We start from the raw sequence: 24026 nt of genomic DNA on the forward strand, positions 1-24026 counted from the left end.
CGTGAACAGTAGCGTGTAGGGCGTCTGAATACTCAGGCGGTGTTTAATAGCAGCTGAACGGAAATCAGATGATCTGCTACTTCTGTAGAATGAAAATGTACCACACGATACGACACTACAACATCCCATAATTTATCTGGAGGGTCGGAATAAAAGAAGATGAAGAATTCCTGAGAAAAACAGAAAGAAGACGGCTGTGTGAAGTGACGCTGGTTGTTGCAGCGGTGTATAAATGTATCAGGAATTGAAGTGACGGGTAAGATGGCGGCGGAGTGCGTCCGAATCGTGTCCCTATTACTCGCTCACATATTCATACAACGTTCCAGTTCCAGTCATGTCGTCAGAACTTAACCGTCGTTAGTTTGTACCAAGCTTGTAGTACTCGAGTCTGACTCGTGTCCTAATTTTAAGGACTTGTGACTCGACTTGGACTTGAGCACTGATGACTTGGACTCGTGCATTAAGTGCATTCGGACTCGTAAATTGTAGACAAGGACTCGGATTTCTTCTTTATTTTTTGTAACATGCCATAATAATTTGGCATAAGATATTTATATCTATATTAATTTTTGTACTGATTTCATGCAAGAGTGTCACACCTGTGCGTCCTGGCGCGTGCATCAGTCCGGACAGCGCGCACACCAAGCGGACTCTCATGCACCATAAACGACTCGCACCTGCACAGGGTTAAGGTGCAATCAGTGCGCTGATATAAAAACTGTGAAAACACACTTACTTTGCGAAGTATTGAGTTGCATTGCTGATACATTACCGAGCCTTATTTCCTTGTTTGGGTTCCTGATCCCTGATTTCCTGTTTCTCGTCTTTGATTCTGCCGAATCTACGATAGCCTGTTTGTGCCTCGCTCGACCTATTGCTTGTTTCACCGTTTTACGATTTTGCCTGCCGTTCTGGATTGTTTACCGTCTTCACTTGTATTAATAAACACACCTTCTGCACTTACATCCGTCTCCCAACCATCTCTGACAGAATACTTCACACTCGCTGATAAAGAGAAGCACATTCACCTGTTCATACGCCATGTTCAGGAACAAACTAATGTTAATGGCGCTGAAACAAACACCGTCACATGGTGCGGTTGGAGTCTTGTTCATGAACTCGATTCAAATTTTTTTTTAATGACTTGGACTTGAGGTTTAGTGACCCGACTACAACACTTGTTTGTACACACTGAGAATTCAGATGCAGCCTGTGTTTACTATTCCGAAATTCCCGAGGCGCATGTGGTCCGACGTTCCTTCAGTTCCCTGTTCACAGCTTTCGTTCCCACCTGCAGTTAGTCCCTGTTTGACGCTGAACACAAACCTCATATACATGGACATGGAGCACGTTATCGGTGTTATGATCTCTCGTACACTGTAAACAAAAAGACGAACCAAAAAAACCCATCTCACCGGACGTTGTGATTGGCTGTCTGAAACGTCCCTAAAATTCGTTACATCGCGTCCAATCAAATTCACAGTGAAAAGTGATTTTTGCTGTTGCTCGGCAACAAGAATGGAGGTTGATAAAGTTTCAAGAAGTCGCTTGATAAGATGTTTAATTGCTACGAAAGGTCAAAATGTCTCACGCGAAGTCTAAATTAGCAACACTGGCTGAAATCACACAGTGAAATCGACTTGAATCAGTGAGATCACTGCACGCCCTCTAGTGGAGGAATCAAGAATTGTTAATGATCAAAGCTACAACAACAACAAATATATATACAGGGTGCGATTTGTCAAAAAAACAGAAGGGGGGATGGTTTTTTTTTTAATCATGAAACGTCACAAAATGGCGGCACGGTGGTGTAGTGGTTAGCGCTGTCGCCTCACAGCAAGAAGGTCCTGGGTTCGAGCCCCGTGGCCGGCGAGGGCCTTTCTGTGTGGAGTTTGCATGTTCTCCCCGTGTCCGCGTGGGTTTCCTCCGGGTGCTCCGGTTTCCCCCACAGTCCAAAGACATGCAGGTTAGGTTAACTGGTGACTCTAAATTGAGCGTAGGTGTGAATGTGAGTGTGAATGGTTGTCTGTGTCTATGTGTCAGCCCTGTGATGACCTGGCGACTTGTCCAGGGTGTACCCCGCCTTTCGCCCGTAGTCAGCTGGGATAGGCTCCAGCTTGCCTGCGACCCTGTAGAAGGATAAAGCGGCTAGAGATAATGAGATGAGATGAGACGTCACAAAATTAAGGTAACAATAGGCTAACAGCTCAATAACATCCAATGATATCAAATGAATAACACTAAATGAAAACGAACACTAAACCAGAGATAGTAAATTCATCTTCCTATCTCTCTGACTAAATACACGAACACTAACACAACAAAGTTCGCATTGCTTGTCGCGTTGCTGTGATGTTTCTCTCCCTCCGGATTAAATGGACAGTGACTCGAAAATCACTGAAATACATGAATACTAAATGAACAGTTTGCTCTGATGGCGCAGTTCATGTGGCCTTTTCTGCTTTCCCGTCGGCGCGCTATCCGCCGCGTTTCGCCCTTCTTTAATCCACATTTCTGCGAATTTCTCAGCAGGGAAGGAACGCACGTCTGGCCCATTGACAGCGAGGAAAAGAAGGCTGTCAGTGTGGATACATTCATTCTGTTGCGCTCATCAGTAAGGATGTGATTCATGGCGCTAAATCCACGTTCACACTCTGGATATTATCTACAATATATCTATTTGCTGGGGATGTTCGTAGGGTTGCCAACTTTCTCATATCCAAATGAGGGACACTTTGTTCCGGGTGCGGACAAGTACCGGTACAGGCCCTGTACACGCACCCCAGCGCCCCAAAATAGTTACAGTACCGAATCGCCTTTAGGTGAGGGTTTCAAATGTAGGCCACTACAAATTCATTTCTAAAATAGAGCTTTTAAAAATTAATAGACCAATTAATGGATATTTTTAAGTAACTTAATGCAAAATAACAAACAATTCTAATATTATTGTCTCATTTTTCTCTTTTAAACTTTGGCCAAATAATTCATCAGGCCATATTTATGAAGGCAATGTCATAAACTGAAAAATGATTTGCTGTAGCTGTAAAACCCTGATATTTGCTTAACTGTCCATTTGAAAACCCTAAGAACCTTCTGCAATGCTTCATAGCAGAAGAAGAGAGAAAGACATCACAAAGGCAGGAGTGAAGCAGAAAAGCTCCCCTACTATAGACCCTTTTCAGTCACGTGACCTTCGTAAACGTGACCACCATTTTGGACATGTAGCGGACTTCGGCTCGAATTGGTTTGAATGCGAGGAAGGCGACAAACGGAGAACATACAAGAAAAAGGAGTGAGATGCAGAAAACACCTTCGCTATCCAGCGACGTAGGGCATTTACAGGGCGAGCAGAGGGAGAAATAACAACAGTAACGACACATTAGCAACGCCGTACAGAAATAACGGTTTATGGCACAGACCCTTTCGGTTCTCGCTCATCTAGCTGCTACAATGACTGCTTAGACTGCAACAATAATACCTAACACACATTTAAGTATCCGTCGTAAAGACGTGAAACTCGTCGAGTGACGAGTGTGTTCATTGATCAGCTAACACAATCTAAAAGTAGACATACCATCACACTGCCCTGGCGCTGTGTACAGTTTACCTTCTATGGTTTGTGCACTCACTATTTGCCATTACTTTCTCCAACCGTTGTTAGAGATTACAGGGAACGGCCTGGATTTAAGAGACAAATACATGTTCCTCTTGTTTTGAACACTTAGCCCATGTTTACATTAGACCGTATCAGTGGATCATCAGATTAACGTTTTTAAAAGCGATTAGCGTGCACACAGCAACACCAATACACGATTCGTCTGCACACAGCAACACCAATACACGGATACGCTCGGCTCCGCAGGCATCCTGCGCTCCAAATCACTTTTTTTTTTGTTACATAGTCAAGAGAGGTGTCTGATCACTGGATCCAGTGTAAATAGCTGCCGGAGCCAACGCCCGAGGTTCCGGAGCGCGCTCCGGCTTGCTCCCCCTCAAATTAAGCGCTGTTTGTAGGACACTGCCTCTGATCTGTCCTACAGTCTACCAACAGCAAAGGAACACAACGCTAGCTAATGTCGTTAGCTAATAGCTACTACAGAAGAACAAAGAGGTTACAATGGGTTATTTTAGCCTATTTGGTTACACACTCGCCGCCACAGAATGTTAACAGCAATGTAATGCCTTTTCTGGCTAATTTTATTCGTCTTACCTCCAACAAAGTGGTCACTACACAAGCGCTGGTATGCCGAGGGCTGACAATCTGTTAATGGCCGCTATCCGTCTTCTCCGTCGGGATCCGATAAAATGATAACCCTTGCCTTGTGTGTTGATGGTTACTACATCCAGGTGCACAACAATATAGTGGCATGATGGAAGTCTTGCTGAAAATAAACACTTTCTTTGCTGCCGTTCCTCAATGCTGGCTGTGGTAAACTACTGGTAGTACATGTCCAAAATGGCGGCCGCGTTTGTCGTGACGTCACGTGAAAAGGGTCCATAGGCTGAGGTCTATCCTGTTTTGGAAGGTTTTTTTTTTAAGCTATCTGCTATCCTTATCGAACAGTTAGGCTGTATCCACTGGCTGCACCATCTGCTCTAGTTTAATTTGATGCCTATTTTGTCAGTATAGCTTAAAAATTCAGGATATGGCAACAGTGAATGGTTTTAAATCGCAGATGACCGCGACTCGCGGTAATAGCGCTTCTCACGGCAATTACGCGATTTACACCACAGCATTGGAGTGAGGGGCAGGCTCTGTCCCTGACGGGACAAATTAAAATTACCCAAAAAATGGGATGTCCCACCCAATACGGGACGGTTGGGAACCCTAGACGTTCGTGAACATCAAAGCTGCCACTTCGGGTCATTTTGAAAGTGAGTGCAATGTAGACCATAGAAAACTGTGTCACAACATGCCTGTCATATCAACTTTTTTTTTTGGTTTGTTTGTTTTATTGACGGGGTTGTCCCCAAGGATTTTTTTTTCAGCAGAGATAAAAACCAGAGGGGGGGGGATGATCCCCACCATCCCCCCCAGCAAATCGCACCCAGTGTATATATATATATATATTTGTTTAAAAATCAGATTTCTGCTCGAGGTGGCACAGATCTAATATTTAGGATCCTTACTGGGTCAAAAGCAGAAAAAATGGTGGCTCAGAATTTTATCTCATCCTATAAACAAACAGAAAAGATTTAAATTGATTTTATAAAAGGGTATTTTTTGTTAGGGTTGATTTTTTGAAATTATTTTACACTGTATTATATTTAATATATTTGCAATGTAGGTTATTTTGTGTGAAAGATTTGAACTGAATATAAAATGCTGCATTTTTTTGTGAAAGCATTTATTCCTGTAAATTCTACGTGCTTCAGCTGAGTAATTGTTTCTTAATTTCGCTGAGGGAACCCTCCCGAAGGGATCAATAAAGTTTTATCTAATCTAATCTATCTAATTTGTAAAGAAAACAATATGAGAGTCACTGAAACTCCAGGTTTCTGTATCAGTATCAGAAATAAAATATTGGTATCGTGTCATCTCTAATTTCTACACAAAGGTGAATTTCGAGGCTTTACAACAAAACAACTCTTAACAACTCGTGTGTGTGTGTGTGTGTGTGTGTTCCTCTCCATGTCCTGTAGGTAAGGTGAAGTGTGTGTGTGATGTTCAGACGCCTGTGTGTCCCGTCTGTCACGTCGTACTGCGACCTGATGAGCTGCAGGAACACGTGGAGCAGGAGATGGAGAGACTTTCACAGCTGCACCTGAGGTATATACACACACACACCACACACTACACCACACACACACACACACACACACCACCACCCCACACACACACACACACCACACCACATTACACCACACACACACCCCACACACACACACCACACTACACCATACTACACCACACACACACACACACACACCACACCACATTACACCACACACACACCCCACACACACATACCACACTACACCACACACACACACCACACCCCACACATACACACCACACCACACGACACCACACCACACCCCACACACACACACCACACCACATTACACCACACACACACACACACACCACACCACACCACACACACCACACCACACACACCACACCACACCACACACACCACACCACACCCCACACACACACACACACCACACCACATTACACCACACACACCACACACACACCACATTACACCACACACACACACACACACCACACACACCACACCACACACACCACACCACACCACATTACACCACACACACACACACGCACACACACACACCACACACACACCACATTACACCACACACACACACACACACAGATCTGGCACAAATGTAACAAATAAACTAAGATAGTTGCGGTAAAACTGTGTGATGAACATCAGGAAAGTACTTAGATAGATAGATAGATAGATAGATAGATAGATAGATAGATAGATAGATAGATAGATAGATAGATAGATAGATAGATAGATAGATAGATAAAAATATTTAAATAATTTATAAAAAAGTTTTTATAAATTATTTATAAAAAATATAAAATATTTTTATTTTATATTTGGATTAAAATTGAAATTTTATTTGCTGATTAAAATTCAGTCATTCAACATAAATCCACCATAAATTGTAAATAAATTACAAAATAAAAAGTGTATATCCTATGTTTTATTCTATAATATTACTAAAAATGTTATAGAATTATTATATATGTTTTTTGTATGGTATTAAAATTATAAAGACAGCAGAAAGGCTTCTTTAACAAAAAAAAATTGGTTTCCTAACAAACACAATTTGTTGGTTTTTTGTCCCTTTCTTGTCGTCTTTCCTGTCATCCCTCACGTCTTTCCTGTTGTCCCTCACATCCTTCCTGGCGTCCCTCACTTCCTTCCTCTTGTCCCTCATATCCTTCTTGTCATCCCTCATATCCTTCTTGTCGTCCCTCACATCCTTCTTGTCATCCTTCACATCCTTCTTGTCGTCCCTCACATCCTTCATGTCCTTCCTGTCATCCCTCACGTCCTTCCTGTCGTCCCTCATGTCCTTCCTGTCGTCCCTCACATCCTTCTTGTCGTTCCTCACATCCTTCTTGTCATCCCTCATGTCCCTCACATCCTTCCTGTCATCCCTCACATCCTTCCTGTTGTCCTCACATCCTTCTTGTCATCCCTCACATCCTTCCTGTTGTCCCTCACATCCCTCACGTCCTTCCTCTTGTCCCTCATATCCTTCCTCTCGTCCCTCACATCCTTCCTCTCATCCCTCACTTCCTTCCTCTTGTCCCTCACATCCTTCCTGTCATCCCTCACATCCTTCCTGTCGTCCCTCACATCCTTCTTGTCATCCCTCACATCCCTCATATCCTTCCTGTCATCCCTCACATCCCTCACATACTTCCTGTCATCCCTCACATCCCTCACGTCCTTCCACTTGTCCCTCATGTCCTTCCTGTCATCCCTCATGTCCTTTCTCTTGTCCCTCACATCCTTCCTCTTGTCCCTCACATCCTTCCTGTCATCCCTCACGTCCTTCCTCTTGTCCCTCATGTCCCTCCTGTCGTCCCTCACATCCCTCCTGTCGTCCCTCACGTCCTTCTTGTCATCCCTCACAGCCCTCCCGCTCAGGGAGAGTGTGTGTGGTATGTGTGAGGGAATATCGTGTGTCTCGGTGTGAATCAGGGCGGAGCAGCAGATTAAAGCTCTCAGTCCACATGAAGGATGTGTTTAATAAACACATTACAGCACTAATCCACTTACAACACAGCGCTGGACACTGAGTGTGTTCAATTATATTCACCCCAAGGGTGTGTTACAGAGTGTGTGTGTGTGTGTGTGTGTGTGTGTGTGTGTGTGTGTGTGTGTGTGTGTGTGTGTGTGTGTGTGTTTTATAAAAGTTTAAACTCAGTATTGTTGTTGTTATTTAAATCCCCTCACACTGTACTTATTATACACTATAATAATAATAATAATAATAATTATTATTATTATTATTATTATTATTATTATTGTGTCTATGCAAAGTTGTTTTGTAAAACAAAGCATTAATTATTTCAGTTTTTATTTATTGGTGCTTTTTTTGATAATTTTGACATTTACCTTCTCTCTCTCTCTCTCTCTCTCTCTCTCTCTCTCTCTCTCTCTCAGTGCGAGTCCAGCAGAGAGTGAGTGTCTCTCGACCGGGTTCTCCAGAGTAAGAGTCACTTCATCTATTAACATTTTTTTTTATTTTAAGCTATTTTATAAATTATTTGCAATTAATAATCTCTGTGAAACAAGTTTAAATCCCCTTTTAAAGTGTTCTATAAATTCAAGATTTACCAATTTTTAAAATACATTTTTATTTGATTAATTATGTTTATTAAACAGAATTCCGTTGCTCTTCATTTCTGAAAGTACAAGGAGTGAAAAACACGGACACGATGATTCGATCTGATCTGGTTTGATTGTGTTTAATTTGGAGAGATGTATTTCAGTTCTGTCTGAATCGATTTGATTCACTTTCATTCTGCTCGATTTGGTTTGAGTCAGTTTAGATTCAGTTCTGTTTGATTTAATCTGCTTCATTAGTGACTGTGTTCAATCCAGTTTGATTCAGCTCGATTCACTTCAGTTCAGTTGTGTTCTGTTCAGTCTGATTCGGTTCAATTCAATTTGTTTCTGTTTCATTTAGTTTGATTTTTCTTAATTTGGTTCAGTTCTGTTCGATTCTGTTTAATCAGTTTGATTCAGTTCAATTCTATTCCATTCACTTCTGTTCAATTTGATTTTATTTGATTCAGTTCAGTTTAATTCAGCTGATAAAACTGGGTTTTTGATTCCATCCTCTAACAGTCCTGCAAATAAAGTGAAGAACATTTGTTTCTGTCCTCCTTCTGATTCATGAACTGTGTGTGTGTGTGTGTGTGTGTGTGTGTGTGTGTGTGTGTGTCTCATGCTGTCTCTTCCCTCGTGCTTCTCAGTCTGTATTTTCTGTCCACGTTAAGCGAGAAGGCGGGCCGTGTGTTCCGTCGCCCCGCCCCTCTGATGACGCCGTGCACTCAGACAGGTACCAGGTGAGACCCCAGGCCCCGCCCACATCCACTCCTGTAGGGTTCAGTTTTTGTGAAGTTCAGCATTGATGAGGAAATTACACGCTGTGGTGTCGCCACCTGCTGGCCATTCACTGAAGCAGCGCTGTGCATTAGTAATGGCACCCTGCTCGCTCCATTCACATTAGACAAAACCAATTTATATAATTTCACTTTTTGTTTGTTTGTTTGTGTTTCTTCCTCACAGACGTTTTTACGAGTCCGAGCCAACAGACAAACACGACTCAGTGGTACGGAAATGAAATTTCTCAAATATGCTTTACACACACACACACACACGCACACACACACACACACACACACACACACTTAAGTTGAAAAATTGCCATTCATTCAAGTAGTTAGCAAATTTGCTCAATCACAAATCCTTTTAAGGGCTTTAATGAATTTTAATTACATATCTATTTTTAATTATTTAATTTTAAATTTCTTTATACATAAAATGGTGTAATATATCCAGTGATTTTAAAGAAACAAGCAAATAAAGTAGATAGATATTAAATTAATAAATTAACAAACAGAAACAAGAGATAAACAATTACATAAACTAACAATGTATTTATTTTGTTGTTAAGGCAGTGCGCTTAAATTAATTTAGATCACATCCTGGTGGTTTGACGGCTTGAATGGATTTACTTTACGAGTTTTTGGAATACCTCTTGCACTTTTTGACACTTTTACGTGACTCGTGCAGGTTTTATTGCCCTTGAAACGTTTCTGTCTTGCTGGAGCAATTAAAGTAGACCGTTTCAAATGTCGTTGGATTTTTAGTTTAGAATTTTTTGCTAGCTTTAGTCCTCTTCAAGCTTTTCTTAAAAAGCTGCTGGGACTTTTATTTCAACTGATTTCACTTTTTTTTATTCTAGGCATTCAGATTTACCCTCAGGTGTCTTTCCTGTTTATCTCAGGGATGATTTGTAGATGTTTTCATGCTTTACGGGATGTTTTCTGCATCATTTTCAAAGTTTTAACAAAATTTGAGACATTTTCTTCGATAATTTTAAAAGATGAGATAAAAATAAACTTTATGGGTGGCACGGTGGTGTAGTGGTTAGTGCTGTCACCTCACAGCAAGAAGGTCCTGGGTTCGAGCCCCGTGGCCGGCGAGGGCCTTTCTGTGTGGAGTTTGCATGTTCTCCCCGTGTCCGCGTGGGTTTCCTCCGGGTGCTCCGGTTTCCCCCACAGTCCAAAGACATGCAGGTTAGGTTAACTGGTGACTCTAAATTGAGCGTAGGTGTGAATGTGAGTGTGAATGGTTGTCTGTGTCTATGTGTCAGCCCTGTGATGACCTGGCGACTTGTCCAGGGTGTACCCCGCCTTTCGCCCGTAGTCAGCTGGGATAGGATCCAGCTCGCCTGCGACCCTGTAGAAGGATAAAGCGGCTACAGATAATGAGATGAGAAAAATAAATTTTAAATGTTTATTGCATCATTTTCAAAATTTTAACAAAATTTGAGACATTGTCATCGATAATTTCAATAATTTTTACAATTTTTGAGACTTTTGTTGCATCATTTTCATAGTCTTGAGAAATTTTGCAACATTTCTGTGACACAATATTTTCATCACATCAGGAAGCGATCAGTGTTTTGTTTTTTTGTTTGGTTGTTTTTTTTTAAACAAGGCATCAGAAGCAGATCAGATTGATGCCCTGAGATCTTACAGCACTTCAGCCATAATTGAACCCACTTCATCACAGTGTCTCAGTGGAACCTGTACAAAACACTCGGCTCTCTGGGATATCACTCACAAACGGCGTTCAGAAGGCCAGAGTTCGTTCATTACTCTTCGTTACATTCGTTAGTCTTTGCTACATTCATTCCTCTTCGTTATGTTCGTTACATCTTCTCTCTGTGGTGAACGAGGTGTTAGTGTGGTGTGATGCTCAGATTGGACTTGGCGTCTGACGGACCGGAGCGCCGCTACACACTCATACAGATTAACGACGCCCCAAATAATAATTATACACAGTTACATACAGAGAACGGAAACTGTTCAGGTTCTGTTTTTATTTAATCTCTTATCCGTGAATAGACTCAGTGATCGGACGATAAGGCAGTCCGATTTCTCCAGCACTGACAGACGCAGTGTTTTATCACACGCCACTTTACTCACCTGATTTCCTCCTGTTTCACTCTCTTTGGTTTTCTATTATTTTTTGCACAATCTGCTGATTCACATCAGTCCAATTCATCCAGGTGCTCACAGTAAATGAATACTAACTTCTAACACACACACACACACACACACACACACACACACACACACACACACACACACACACACACGCTGACTGCTGCATTGTTTCTTTGTTTTATTTATTTCCGTGAAAAGCTCGCATTGGGAAGATGAAGAGAAGGAAAGTGGAGGAAGAGCAGGTACAAACACCACACCTTTCACACCAGGACGTTTTAAATAAATAAATAAATAAAAAAATGAAATGGAAAAAAAAACTTATTATTATCTATTGTAAAGAATAAAATACTGTGTGTTGTGCTGTTCCAGGAAAATAATCAACGATGTGGTGGTGTGATGAAGCGGAGTCTCTGTTAGCACTCCAGGAGTTGATTATTTTCCCCTAACAGCACGTCCCCAAGTGTTTTATTCTACTTATACCACACACATTACATGCTTTTAATATATTAAAGAATGAAGAAATGCACAACTTTACTGTAAAGTTAATAAACAAGGCATGTGTGTGTGTGTGTGTGTGTGTGTGTGTGTGTGTGTGTGTGTGTGTGTGTGTGTAGAGAGATGGGGTTGTGGAAAATGGCTCTGTGGTAGCAGCAGGAGCAGGAGATGAGTACGAGTGGAGTGAACAGAGGAGCGTGCACGTGGTGTCCATCCTGACCGGCTTCAGAGGTACAACATTCACTGTAAAGGAAACTAATGTACACCAGATTAGCATCGACATCTGAGTGTCTAACACACACACACACACACACACACACACACACGGATGTGTTGAACAAAAGGACAGAGTCGGTGAGGTAAATCAGTGGACGTGTCAAATCCAAGTCTCACTCTGCTGTCACTCAGAGCCTCAGGGTGGTCACTCAGCGAGGGGGTGTGGCCTCATTATTGTGATGATTTTTTTCCCCAAGATCTGGAGTGTTCTTTACAAGGCGAGTGTGTGATGATGTGTAACCAGTCTGCAGATGATCAACTTAATTCCAGTGGAAAATGATGTCAATGAAATGTTTTTGGCCGGAAGAATAATTTAATGCTCCTGAAGTTTCAGTAATGTAGAGAGGCGTTAATAATGGAACAGAGTTACAGCACACTGTAGAACAGAACAATATACTGTTAATCTGGAGAGAGAGAGAGAGAGAGAGACAGAGAGAAATGTATAGAAAGAAGGATGGAGAAAGGGAGACAGACAGAACTTAAATCTATGCTAAAGTCTTGGACTCTGTCTGTCTGTCTCTCTCTCCATCTGTCTGTCTGTCTGTCTGTCTGTCCGTCTCTCTCTCTCTCTCTCTCTCTCTCTCTGTCTCTCTCTCTCAGGTTTAGTAAACAGCACGTCTAAGGAGCAGCAGGACAGTGATGTGGATTTGGACGTGGATGGAGACGATACTCTGAGTTATGGCCGAGCGCAGTATCCTTCACACTGCAGTGGAGTAAACACCAGCATCTGTCTCACCATCATCACCATCTTCATCACCATCTTCATCACCATCATCATTACCATCACTATCTTCATCACCATCTTCATCACCATCATCATTACCATCACTATCTTCATCACCATCTTCATCACCATCATCATCATTGTCACCATCATCATTACCATCTTCATCACCATCATCATCATTACCATCATTACCATCACCATCTTCATCACCATCTTCAGCACCATCTTCATCATCATCATCATCATCATCATCATCATCACCATCATCATTACCATCATCATTACCATCATCATCACCATCTTCATCACCATCATCATCACCATCATCACCATCTTCATCACCATCATCATTACCATCACTATCTTCATCACCATCATCATCATTGTCACCATCATCATTACCATCTTCATCACCATCATCATCATCATTACCATCACCATCTTCATCACCATCTTCATCACCATCTTCATCATCATCATCATCATCATTACCATCTTCATCACCATCATCATCACCATCTTCATCGCCATCTTCATCACCATCATCATTACCATCACTATCTTCATCACCATCATCATCATCATCGTCATCATCATCGCTGTGAGCTGAATGTCTACATCCCACTCCAAAACCAAAGCACAAAGAAGGGAGGGAGGGAAGGAGGAGGGCAGGAAGGAGGGAGGGAGGGAAAGAAGGAAGGGAGGGAAGGAGGAGGGAAGGAAGAAGAGAGGGAGGGAGGGAAGGAAGGAAAGTGGATGGAAGAAGTGCAGTAAGGACCAAAAGGATGAGAAGAAAAGAAAGAAAGAGAAATAGGACAGGAAAAAAGAAAAAAAATAAAATGAGGGGAAATGTGAGAAACACAATAGAACGGAGAGAAAAAGGAAACAAAAAGAGTAAAAGGAGGAAGGAAAAGGAGGAAGTGATGAAGAGCAGTGAGTGAGGACGATGCAGCGTGTATCTGCGCTGTGTCTGAAGGAAAAGCTCCTGATTGGTCAGTTTTAAAAGGCCACAGTGACATCACCAGCGCAATTCAGATCAGTTATAGATCACGAAACATTCCAAGTTAATCTGGACAGCACAGACTCGGCCTCCTGTTCCTGAGCTCACACTTCAGATACACGGAATCAGACGTGATCCCGAGCGCCGGAGACACTGAGGACAACGAGACGGCCGTGAAGTAAGAACCTGCTCACACTTTGGATCTTTACGCTTCTGTCCCGGTTCCCTGAACTGCTCTGTCTAATCACAGTCGTACTTCACAGCTGATCGGGATTATTTCATTTCATTTGTACTATTTATTTTTTAATCTGACGGATTCAGCTTGGTGTCACTGACATTTCACACAAAAGCCCTTTAAGAGTTCCTCTTCATTTCTCTGGGTTTGTTTCCTCTGATTCTGTAGGGAAGCAGCGGGTCGACTTTCTCCAGAACCCACCAGGTGGCCCTCAGCAGGTCAGAAACATGTCTTTAATACTGGAAAAAACGTAAGGAAGGGAACACTGTGTGTGTTGTGCTGTTCTGGGAAAATAATCAATAACAGGGTGGTGTGATGAAGTGGAGTTACTGTTCCTATGCTAAAGCTGATTATTTTCCAATAACAGCGCATCCTTAAGTGATTTATTCCTCTTATATTCCAATAATTACAATTTATACTTATTAAAGAAAACCATGTCATATTTTTATCCATTTATAGTTACATTTAAGGTTGTGAAAGAAGACTGTTAGCTTCTCTGACCATGAGGCCGATGAGCTGTTGCCATGGCGAGGCGTCCATCATCCACAATTCAGCTAAATCGTATCTCCTCTGTCGATTCTCCACGGATTTCCGTTCTGATTGTTTTGTTTGAAAGAACTCATCACTCCGCACAAAACTTGATCATTGTTTTGTGAAATTTTGGCTAACGAGTTACTAATTAGACCAAATGAACAAATTTTCCAGGCCTCTCACTAGAATTGTATCTCCTCTCATTTATCATGTGAATTCAGTTCTGATTGATGTTTTGGGTCGATCTTCCCTCGGGGAACAAAATATAGTCCTTTGTTGATGTTCCTGTTGTGAACAGTTTGTCGTGGAGGTCGGTCCTCTCTCTCTCACATCGTCACATTTCAGTTCTGTTTGATGTTTTGGTCGTCATGGTTGTTTTGATGGCAGGCCGGATGAGCGACTACGTTCTTGGTGTTCTGGTTCATGTTCTTGCTTGCATTATCGCAGCTACAAACAATCGTTCCTTTCTCCAGCCTCTTTTTATTCTCTGTCTTAATCAGATTTAAAAAAAAAAAAAAAACATAAATTGCAGCTTGATGTGTTGCCAAGAAACCGCAAAGAGATTAGAACTGGAATTGTGTTTTGGGTCAAGTTCAGATTGACTGACGGTGGTTACATTCAATTTTTTTGACCTCTTTTGATTTACTTTATACGACCTCATGTTACAAGTTTCAGTTAATTTTCATTTCCTTTATGCATTATAATTATTAGCTCATCCGGCCGACAGGTGATGAGTTTATCCCATCATGTGCTGTTGGTCGTCCGGCCGGCGTCGTCCACATTTCACACAAATCGCTTCTTCTCTCGCAATTCTTCACCGATTTTGATTCTTTCTGGTATGCATATAACCTCTACCCAGATTTGCTTCATTACAATTATTAATGAAGTTATGGACTAATTAAGCCTTAATGAGCAGTTCAACAAAAATCGCTTCTTCTCGGTCAATTCCTCGCCGTTTTGGATTCTTTCTGGTAAATAGGTCGGTATTCCTAGGGTGGATATCACTTCTATATAGAGCTTGTATATAGTGTACATAGCTTGCAACATTTATTACGGGGCGGAGTGAGCTACGCCGTCACTGACGGTCTTGTTGGAACTATCAAGTCCTTTTGGTTGATATTGTTTGCATCAATAAATGGAATTAAATTTTTTTAACGAAGGAGACGGAAGTGTGTATGAAACAATGACCTGCTCATTCATTCCACAGTCTTAACTTGGAAAATGTAAAACTTTGAAAGGCCAATACAGCTGCTGTTATAGAAAACTAATCAACACCTGATGACCAGTCAGAGTCCAGGATTCAGCAGCGCTGTTATTTAGTGCATCTTTGATTGTAAATGAATGTAATTACAGTATAAAGTGATTACAAACTTGAATTGAAAAGCGTGTGTGTGTGTGTGTGTGTAGAAACTCCATCTACAAGTAATGAAGACCACAGCAGGCCAGATGTTAGCGTGTCCATCTCTCCAGCCTGCCGGAGCTGTCAGTTTGAGATGTGAGTCAGCTTTCCTGCATCATTACACACTCGCTGATGTGATTCCTGACACACTGTTATCCGTAAACACAGACAATACAGCCACAGCTCCAGTCTCAGGTGGGCATGGGGCGTGAGGTGTTGGGCGTGGCCTGAATCCTGAAGGCGGAGCTGTATGGTAATAATATCCGTCCTGTTTTTAATATGAACTGATTCTTCTATTTTATTAAACTGTTGATTGTTCATGGTGTTACTGAGACACGATGCTGAACTGGAGGCTGTTTGCTTCCTGTACTTGTCCTTTCCCCAGACTGCTCCCTTAAACACACAAACGAGACTTTATTATTTGTTAATTATGCTGAGAAATGAGCGTAAACTCTGCCTGCTGTCAGAGTTCAGGTCCTGTGAGGTGATTAAATGATTTGGATGTTCGTGAGATTTTTAAGGAAATTTTAGGAAAATAAAAGCACTCGGATGTGAGAGAGCTGGCGAGGAGAAGTGAGGATGAAGTTCATAACAGAAAAATGACACTTTCACTACTTTGTAATTACGCAAAGAGAGTGTTAAGTCCTAAATCCTCTTCTTCCATAAAGCTAATCGATTTTCTGAGTGTTATTTAGTGAACACGGCTTGTGCGCTATTTTTATTTTGCCGTTTGTCTAATCCAGTTAAATCCCTCTGCTCTTCATTAACATTGTCTCTTTACTTCCTGTGTGTATCAGGTGTCAGGTCTTTAGTTATTTTCCTGCACAATGAAAAGGTCTGTGTACTTCAGTACTTCAGTAGTCTTCACTAATTAAATAATATTGACTGGCTTTTTTCGTGGTATATCAGATATATTCCATTCAGCTAGCATGATACTGAATGAGTTGAAAGGAATATATCTGATAGATCATGAAAAAAAGACAGACAATATTATTATCATTATTATTATTATTATTATAGGCGGCACGGTGGTGTAGTGGTTAGCGCTGTCGCCTCACAGCAAGAAGGTCCGGGTTCGAGCCCCGTGGCCGGCGAGGGCCTTTCTGTGTGGAGTTTGCATGTTCTCCCCGTGTCCGCGTGGGTTTTCTCCGAGTGCTCCGGTTTCCCCCACAGTCCAAAGACATGCAGGTTAGGTTAACTGGTGACTCTAAATTGAGCGTAGGTGTGAATGTGAGTGTGAATGGTTGTCTGTGTCTATGTGTCAGCCCTGTGATGACCTGGCGACTTGTCCAGGGTGAACCCCGCCTTTCACCCGTAGTCAGCTGGGATAGGATCCAGCTCGCCTGTGACCCTGTAGAACAGGATAAAGCGGCTACAGATAATGAGATGAGATTATTATTATTATTATACACATTCCTTTCGGGTGTTCATCGCGTCTTTCTCTTTCAAAATTCTCTCAAAATCTTCTGTATTTAAAGAAGCAAACCTGGCAGCAAACAAATGTTTGTTTACAAATGGTCACGGTCGCTCACTCGCTAGCGCAGAAGTTTTACGTCTTTGACGTGTGACGTCATGTTGTCTTGACATCAATGCTACATCATAAACCATATTCAACGCTCATTCTCTATTGGGCAGAGTGATGTAATACATGTAGGATAAGCGATATGCTAACAATATTGCATGCTATCGAAGCAAATGAATGAAACCCGCTAGAAGGGAATAGAACACGTTTTTATTCCATCAAATGTTATTCAGTTAAAAGTAGAAGTATCCCAGCAAAATGGTTATTCAGAAAAAGTTTTCATTTTAAATGCATTCCTGGGTTAAAAAGTAGCCGATTATGTTATGTTAGCTACTGGACTAGATGCTCATCTCACCTGGGATTAGCAAAGAAAACAGGCGAATATATTAATACAGTAGGCACTTTCACTTTCAGTGCTGGAGCCAGCAGAAGTGGGTGACGCGTTGCACCATATGCATCGTGTGCAGCAAGCATGCAGCAGGAATTTTGCCATATAGCAAAATTGGATTTGGAAATTCCCCTTAAACATGAAATGGGTTTGACCTCATTTTGAACCAATGAGAGTGCTAGGGATGATGTAAGCCTTTTTTCCAGTCCAAAACAAGATGTCAGCTGAAGCCTTGGATGAAAATGTGTGGAATGTGAGATATTTTTGCATTTCCTGTCATAACTGTTTGGCCTAACCTCCAAAACTAAGTTGCTCATGAAACTACAACCTCTTCTGGTTCTAACAGTACCAATTAGGACCATGTAGACCCTTTCTATTTTGTGCTACAACATTAAGTAGAGATGTGGGGGTCAGCGCATTATCATCAATGACTGATCAATTAATGAGGTGACAAGCTGTCAACTACACTCGGCTAGCGGTGCAATTACGTACTTACTTACTTAGGCCCTTAGCTCCTTCTGGAGCATCGGCCATCGACAAGCTCCCTCCCTCCTAACCCTAACTCTAACCCATCTTGTCCTGTCTTCAGCTAGCCTCTCAAGCATGTTCCAGGTGTGGTCCCAGTTCTTCATCACAGCCTCAACATCAGGCCTCCAGGTGTTTTTGGGGCGTCGTCTTTTCCCCTTGCCCTGGGGATTCCATTTTAAAGCTTGCCTTATAACACTGTCTGGATGTTTCCTCAAGGTGTAGCCAATTTACGCTGACAGATTTGTATTTGAATGGGTTCCTGACCTGATTGTTCCCAAAGATCTTCATTTGTTACTCTGTCTGTCCATCCTATCTTCAGAATTCTTCTCAAATGGTTGTTGATAAAGGTTTGTAGCTTGTTGCTAGATGACTTTGTACCGTAGTTCTCCAAGTGTCTGATCCGTACAGGAGGACGCTTTTCACACTGGAGTTGAAGATACTGAGCTTTGTTTTGCGGGAGATAACACAGGAACTCCACACGTTCTTTAACAAGTTAAAAACCATTCATGCCTTGTTGATCCTGACTCTGCGGTGCAGTGTAACTAATTAATGAATTACATTGCAACATTAATTGTGTGGAGTAATGAATTGATGAATTGAGACGAGTAGCAGAGAATAGGATCCTCGGAACTGCCGTTTCTGCATCAGTTGAGATTTTTTTCCAGTGTATGAAGGTCGTTTCAAGGTCAAGGTCATCTGTATTCCATTCATGACATTATCACCATATAAGTATGAAGTTGCTGATTACAGAAATATATGGTTTGGGTTTGTACCTATTAAAAGAAATAAATAATGCTGGGAAGTTGAATCTTGCTGTAATTCTTGAAAAAAACAAGAGATTTATTGCACAATTTTTGGCAATACTGTAATACATCATACTTAATTACCGTTATTGATTTTTACTAAAATCACCATATCTCTGCAACCATAAAAGATTTTTTCATAATTCCAAAAGCTATGTTCTTCTGAGGGTCTCGTTTACCAGAGAGCAGGTTTTACGGCGAATTGAACCAATTTGAAATTTTAACGTAAAGTGCCTAAACATAGTTAATGTCAGCAATTTTGCAAAACTTACCTCAACATGCGTTTTCTAATTAGATGGAGTCCAAATAAAAACGTAAGGCGTAAAAAGTACGATTGTTATTTTTTTGTGAACTGTAAGAGCGTTAAAGAAAGTATTAAATTTCAATCGTTTTTACGTCGTGAGGGGAAATACTTAGGTACAGAAATGAAATCATTACTCTAGTAGGCTGCTGTCCACCCCGATAGCAGCGTGTCATGACGAAGCCGCTTTTTGCGGCAGAAGAAACAGGCGATATTATTAAAAGTTTGACGTAATGTTCATCGTTTCTTTATTTACAGGTAAACTGCTGGAGTATAAAAACAATAGAACACTCTTGGTAGTGCGTTTTCATGAATAATATAAATGATAACTCACTTTCTCGTGTCCTTTTGCATAAATATAATTTAAAAAGTTTAAAGTCAATAATTATTTGTGAAGTTGAGATATACAGGAAGTTCAGACGGCCGACTGCGACATAACTTGTACCTTTTGCGTAAGTGCTCTGTGTTTTACGAGGTATCGCTCAAAAACTATGCAAAGAGTCGTCTTTACTTTATTTCCCGAATAAAAACAGCAGACGAGTCAATCGATATACGATCGTCGAATGATTGACCTGACAACTCTTTGATATTAACTCTGCCCCTTTTCTGTTCATCTTGATTCGAAATTCACACTCGGAAGATACTCCGACGCGGCGCCTGCGTTTTCTGTCGTCAGTGTTTTGAGTTCATTAACGTGAAATAAAATCGATCAGTGTGTTTGATTTCGCTAACATGAGACACGTTTAGAGTTAAGAGTTAACATCTGTTTGTTATATTTATTAAGAATAGCACTGGTGTGTGTGTGTGTGTGTGTGTGTGTGTGTGTGTGTGTGTGTGTGTGTGTTCGTTCCAGGCTGTCCGGTGACTCTTTTAACACACTGGAAGCGTTGAAGTTGCGGATCCGAGACCTGGAGAAGCAGCTGACTCGAGGAGATCGAATTAAATGTCTTATCTGCATGGTGAGGCTGTGAGATTATTACACAGTCCTGGATCTTTCAGTGTTTGTCGACACGTTTGAATGACACGCGTGTTTAAGTTTATAGCTGTTAGATATTCTCGTTCACAATATGTCCCATACGATGACATATTATTATTCGCAGGACTCGTATATGATACCGCTGGCGTCAATCCAGTGTTGGCACGTGCACTGTGAGGAGTGCTGGCTCCGTACGCTGGTGAGACACACACACACACACACACACACAGAGTGGTATAATATAAGACTATGGTCACATTACAGCTCGTGATGCTTTGCGACGAGTTATCGATGAAAATGAGGTGTTTTGGTGGCGATGTGTACTTTGTACTGGTGAGCTAAAAGTTGTTGTCACACAGCAGGTGAACATTTTGCCCTTTTCTTTTGAGGAGACGTGACGTTTTTCCTCGGAGACATGCTCGAGGGTTTTGTATGATGCTTGAGCCTCTGGCAGGAGAATGATCCCCGATGCCTTTCTCAACAATGTGTGATGTCAGTGCCAACCAATCAGCGACGATCACAAATGCGTCACCAAACATTAGCCGAATATTCATGAACCCTTTGCACAACCAATTACAAACCTCAGCAAAGGATCACCGAATGTAAGGAACGTCGTCGAGGCTCCAGCGAGCATCAGGGATATAGATTTGAGAATTCAAATACATCTCAAGAGTCTCAGAAAAGGTTCCCTGAGCTTTGAGAAGTATTCCCAAACCCATCTGTGAGCATTCGCTGTTTAGTTTATTGACAAAAACATCGCCATTAAATTTCAGTGCATGCCTTGAAATTTTTCACAAAGTTTTTCGCCACTCATGAAGTGGAGACACGCCAAAAAACAACTCATGAAGCTCGGAGAACATTCGCCATGCATCACACGATTGGTGGCGATGCTACTAATTTTTCATCGCTAAGTATTCGTAAACCCATCACAAGCTGTCATGTGACTGTAGCCTAACTCTCTGAGTTTTAATGTTAAGCTCACTATGAGTGTTTGGTAAAGTAATCCAGTAACACCATATGGAGGATTTTATAACAACAAAACAGCATCATTTTCACAGTGTACATCTTTACAATTCAGACTTTCAGAAAAAATCCAGTTTGTGGAGCTGAATCGACATTTTCTGTCCATATGTAGCTAGATAGCTATTTTAACTTACTTACCTACGAAGGATCATGTCATTTTCCCTGCAACTAGTTTCCAGCTCATTCACACAGATGACGTTAAAACTGCAGAAGACATTCAACTCCTACTGCACCCCTATTTCTGACACTGTAGTCTCCTCCTAGTGCACTACATAGTGAACAGGGTGTAATTTAATGCGAGTAATTTAATATCTCACAAAATATCAGGCCATTCTGTGGCTGGGAAGTTATTTAATTTGAGGGGATTAAAGCAAATAATGTGCATGAAATCGCTCGCTTGGCGCAGTCAAGCAGACAGAGGAAGTCCGTGTGCGCATGCGCAGGTTTACCTTCTTCTTCTTCTTCTTTTGGGTTTTACAGCAGCTGGCATCCACAGTGTTGCATTACTGCCATCTACAGGTTTCCCTTTGAGCGTGCACTGACAGTTCCATCATTCTGTCGCTAAACGAACAGCTGATCACACCGAGGTGCTCGCTGAGCGCCCATATTTATTAGTTTGGTCCTGCGTTTCCTTTCCTTCGTATATAACATAACGTCTTTTCTTCTCGCTTTCTTTCTGTTACTGTAGTCGCTCTTTCATGTTTCATTCGCACACCCACGTCCTCCATTTTTCTCTCCTGTTTCAAACTGGTATCCCACAATGCCTTGCGTGAACGGGGAAAGCCCACCACGTGATGCATGACGTAGTATCTTGAATTGGGTCATGGTGAAGCAGGAAAAAATACCGCAGAATTTAGGGCCACATGGAGATAAATTCATTAAAAAAATGAATAAAATTGGAAGTCTGTGATTTGAATTCAGTAGCTTTCGGTCAGTAAACAAAAATAATTGGGTGTCGGGAAAATTCTTTTCATGACCTACACTTGAAAAATCTGCAAGGCCGTCTAGCTTTAAGTGGGTGATGATTTTTGAAAATGTTCTTTAGTTTCTCCCACACTCGCAATGCATGAGTTATCAGAGAGTTATTCTTAACAATGTCTGGCAGTTCGTTCAGGTGTTTATCCAGCAAGTTCATAGGAGAGAAGGATTTATAAATAACAGACTCCGAGTTAAACCAGGGACAATCTGTACATTTAAACGTTAAATTTATTAACTTTAATTTAAGTTATTTAATTTATATATTTAATATAATTAATTAATTCATTAATTAATATGTTTAATTTAATGATTATTTAATATATTTAATTTAATTTATTACATTTAATTTATATTCAATTTAATTTATTTATTTAAATTACAATTTATCATTTATTTATTATAATTATATAAAAATTTTCATCTTAATCTTAAACATTCTTTTTAACAGCATTTTGTTCTCTTTAAGACATCATGGAAAGTCACTTAAAGTTCTACTATTAAAGTGATGATACATGGGGCAACTTGTTGGGTGATGTTGCCCACAACGGGTAACCAGGTGAGACACGGGGCAACCAATCAGGGCAACAACCAATCAGAGGAGAGCAAATCTGTTGCCAGGGAGACGGACACTGCAAAGATGGACACTGAAACATTTACAGCTGTCACTTTTTTGTCTCGGCTTCAGCTTTTATTTCTCTTGCTCAAGTAAGAATCACTTCTCCTGAAGGCTTTCTTTCTTTTCTAGATCCTGAAGTTTGTACTGTTTCTCCCTCGGGTTCCACAAGTCATCGTGCTCTGGATGTGAATTAGATCAGACGATGAGTTTGACGATCTCTATTACAACTCACAAACAAAAAAAAAAAATCATGAGCTGCCCATCACTTTTAACTCGACGCAAGAGAGCTAACGTTATCCTACATAGCTAGCGATAACTTTCAGCTAACTATGTTAGCAAAAACCACCGCTAGTTCGCTAAATCCCATTCAGTCTCTATGGAGCGGTGATTAGCTAACGGCAGTTTACACTTAGCTGAAAAAAAAATCGATGTCTTAATTCCAACCTGAGCATAAAAACAGATGTCTGTCGATTTTTCTAAGCGTTTGATGAAGTAAATTCACCACTTTGCGTTTATACAGAACAGAACAATTTACCGGCATAAAAAGATATCACTCGTCTTGCTTTCTTTTTCCTCGCTCCACTGCCGGAGACGCCGCCATCTTTGTTGAAAATTTCAGAAGCTCTCAGGTGGTCATGTGATGCACTGCTAGCACTCTGATTGGATGATCTTAATAATTAAAAGTTGCCCAAAACGATCAAAATTGTTCAGATAGAAACGATGTTGCCTGATCTCAATGGGAAAACGTCGAAGCGCGATTGCACAGCAACATCATCTAAAAAGTTGCCCCGTGTATCATCAGCCTAAAAATTCTTAAAGTTAGAAGTAAATACAGTGAAATTTAGCGTTAGGATACTTTTAGAAGATGTGAAAGCTGTTGATTTGTCTCATGATGAATGGTGTGTTGACAGGGAGCGAAGAAGCTGTGCCCACAGTGCAACACCATCACTTCACCAGGGGACCTGCGGCGTGTGTATCTGTGA

The 24026-nt window shown here is 41.2% G+C and overlaps 1 protein-coding gene across 1 annotated transcript in view; it reads left to right on the forward strand.

Annotated features, from left to right (window-relative positions):
• The window catches only part of rnf220b (ring finger protein 220b), a 74807-nt gene extending 50781 nt beyond the window's left edge, over nucleotides 1-24026 (forward strand). Inside the window, exons 2-14 of the mRNA XM_060930953.1 lie at nucleotides 5644-5770; nucleotides 8166-8211; nucleotides 8981-9073; nucleotides 9297-9339; nucleotides 11444-11487; nucleotides 11860-11971; nucleotides 12617-12707; nucleotides 13859-13921; nucleotides 14147-14196; nucleotides 15917-16004; nucleotides 20304-20409; nucleotides 20551-20625; nucleotides 23955-24026. Of these exons, the coding sequence (XP_060786936.1) occupies nucleotides 5644-5770; nucleotides 8166-8211; nucleotides 8981-9073; nucleotides 9297-9339; nucleotides 11444-11487; nucleotides 11860-11971; nucleotides 12617-12707; nucleotides 13859-13921; nucleotides 14147-14196; nucleotides 15917-16004; nucleotides 20304-20409; nucleotides 20551-20625; nucleotides 23955-24026 (1010 nt within the window). The remainder of the gene's footprint in view (nucleotides 1-5643; nucleotides 5771-8165; nucleotides 8212-8980; nucleotides 9074-9296; nucleotides 9340-11443; nucleotides 11488-11859; nucleotides 11972-12616; nucleotides 12708-13858; nucleotides 13922-14146; nucleotides 14197-15916; nucleotides 16005-20303; nucleotides 20410-20550; nucleotides 20626-23954) is intronic.

The sequence above is a fragment of the Neoarius graeffei genome, chromosome 10, assembly GCF_027579695.1.
Source record: "Neoarius graeffei isolate fNeoGra1 chromosome 10, fNeoGra1.pri, whole genome shotgun sequence".
Taxonomy (NCBI): Eukaryota; Metazoa; Chordata; class Actinopteri; order Siluriformes; family Ariidae; genus Neoarius; species Neoarius graeffei.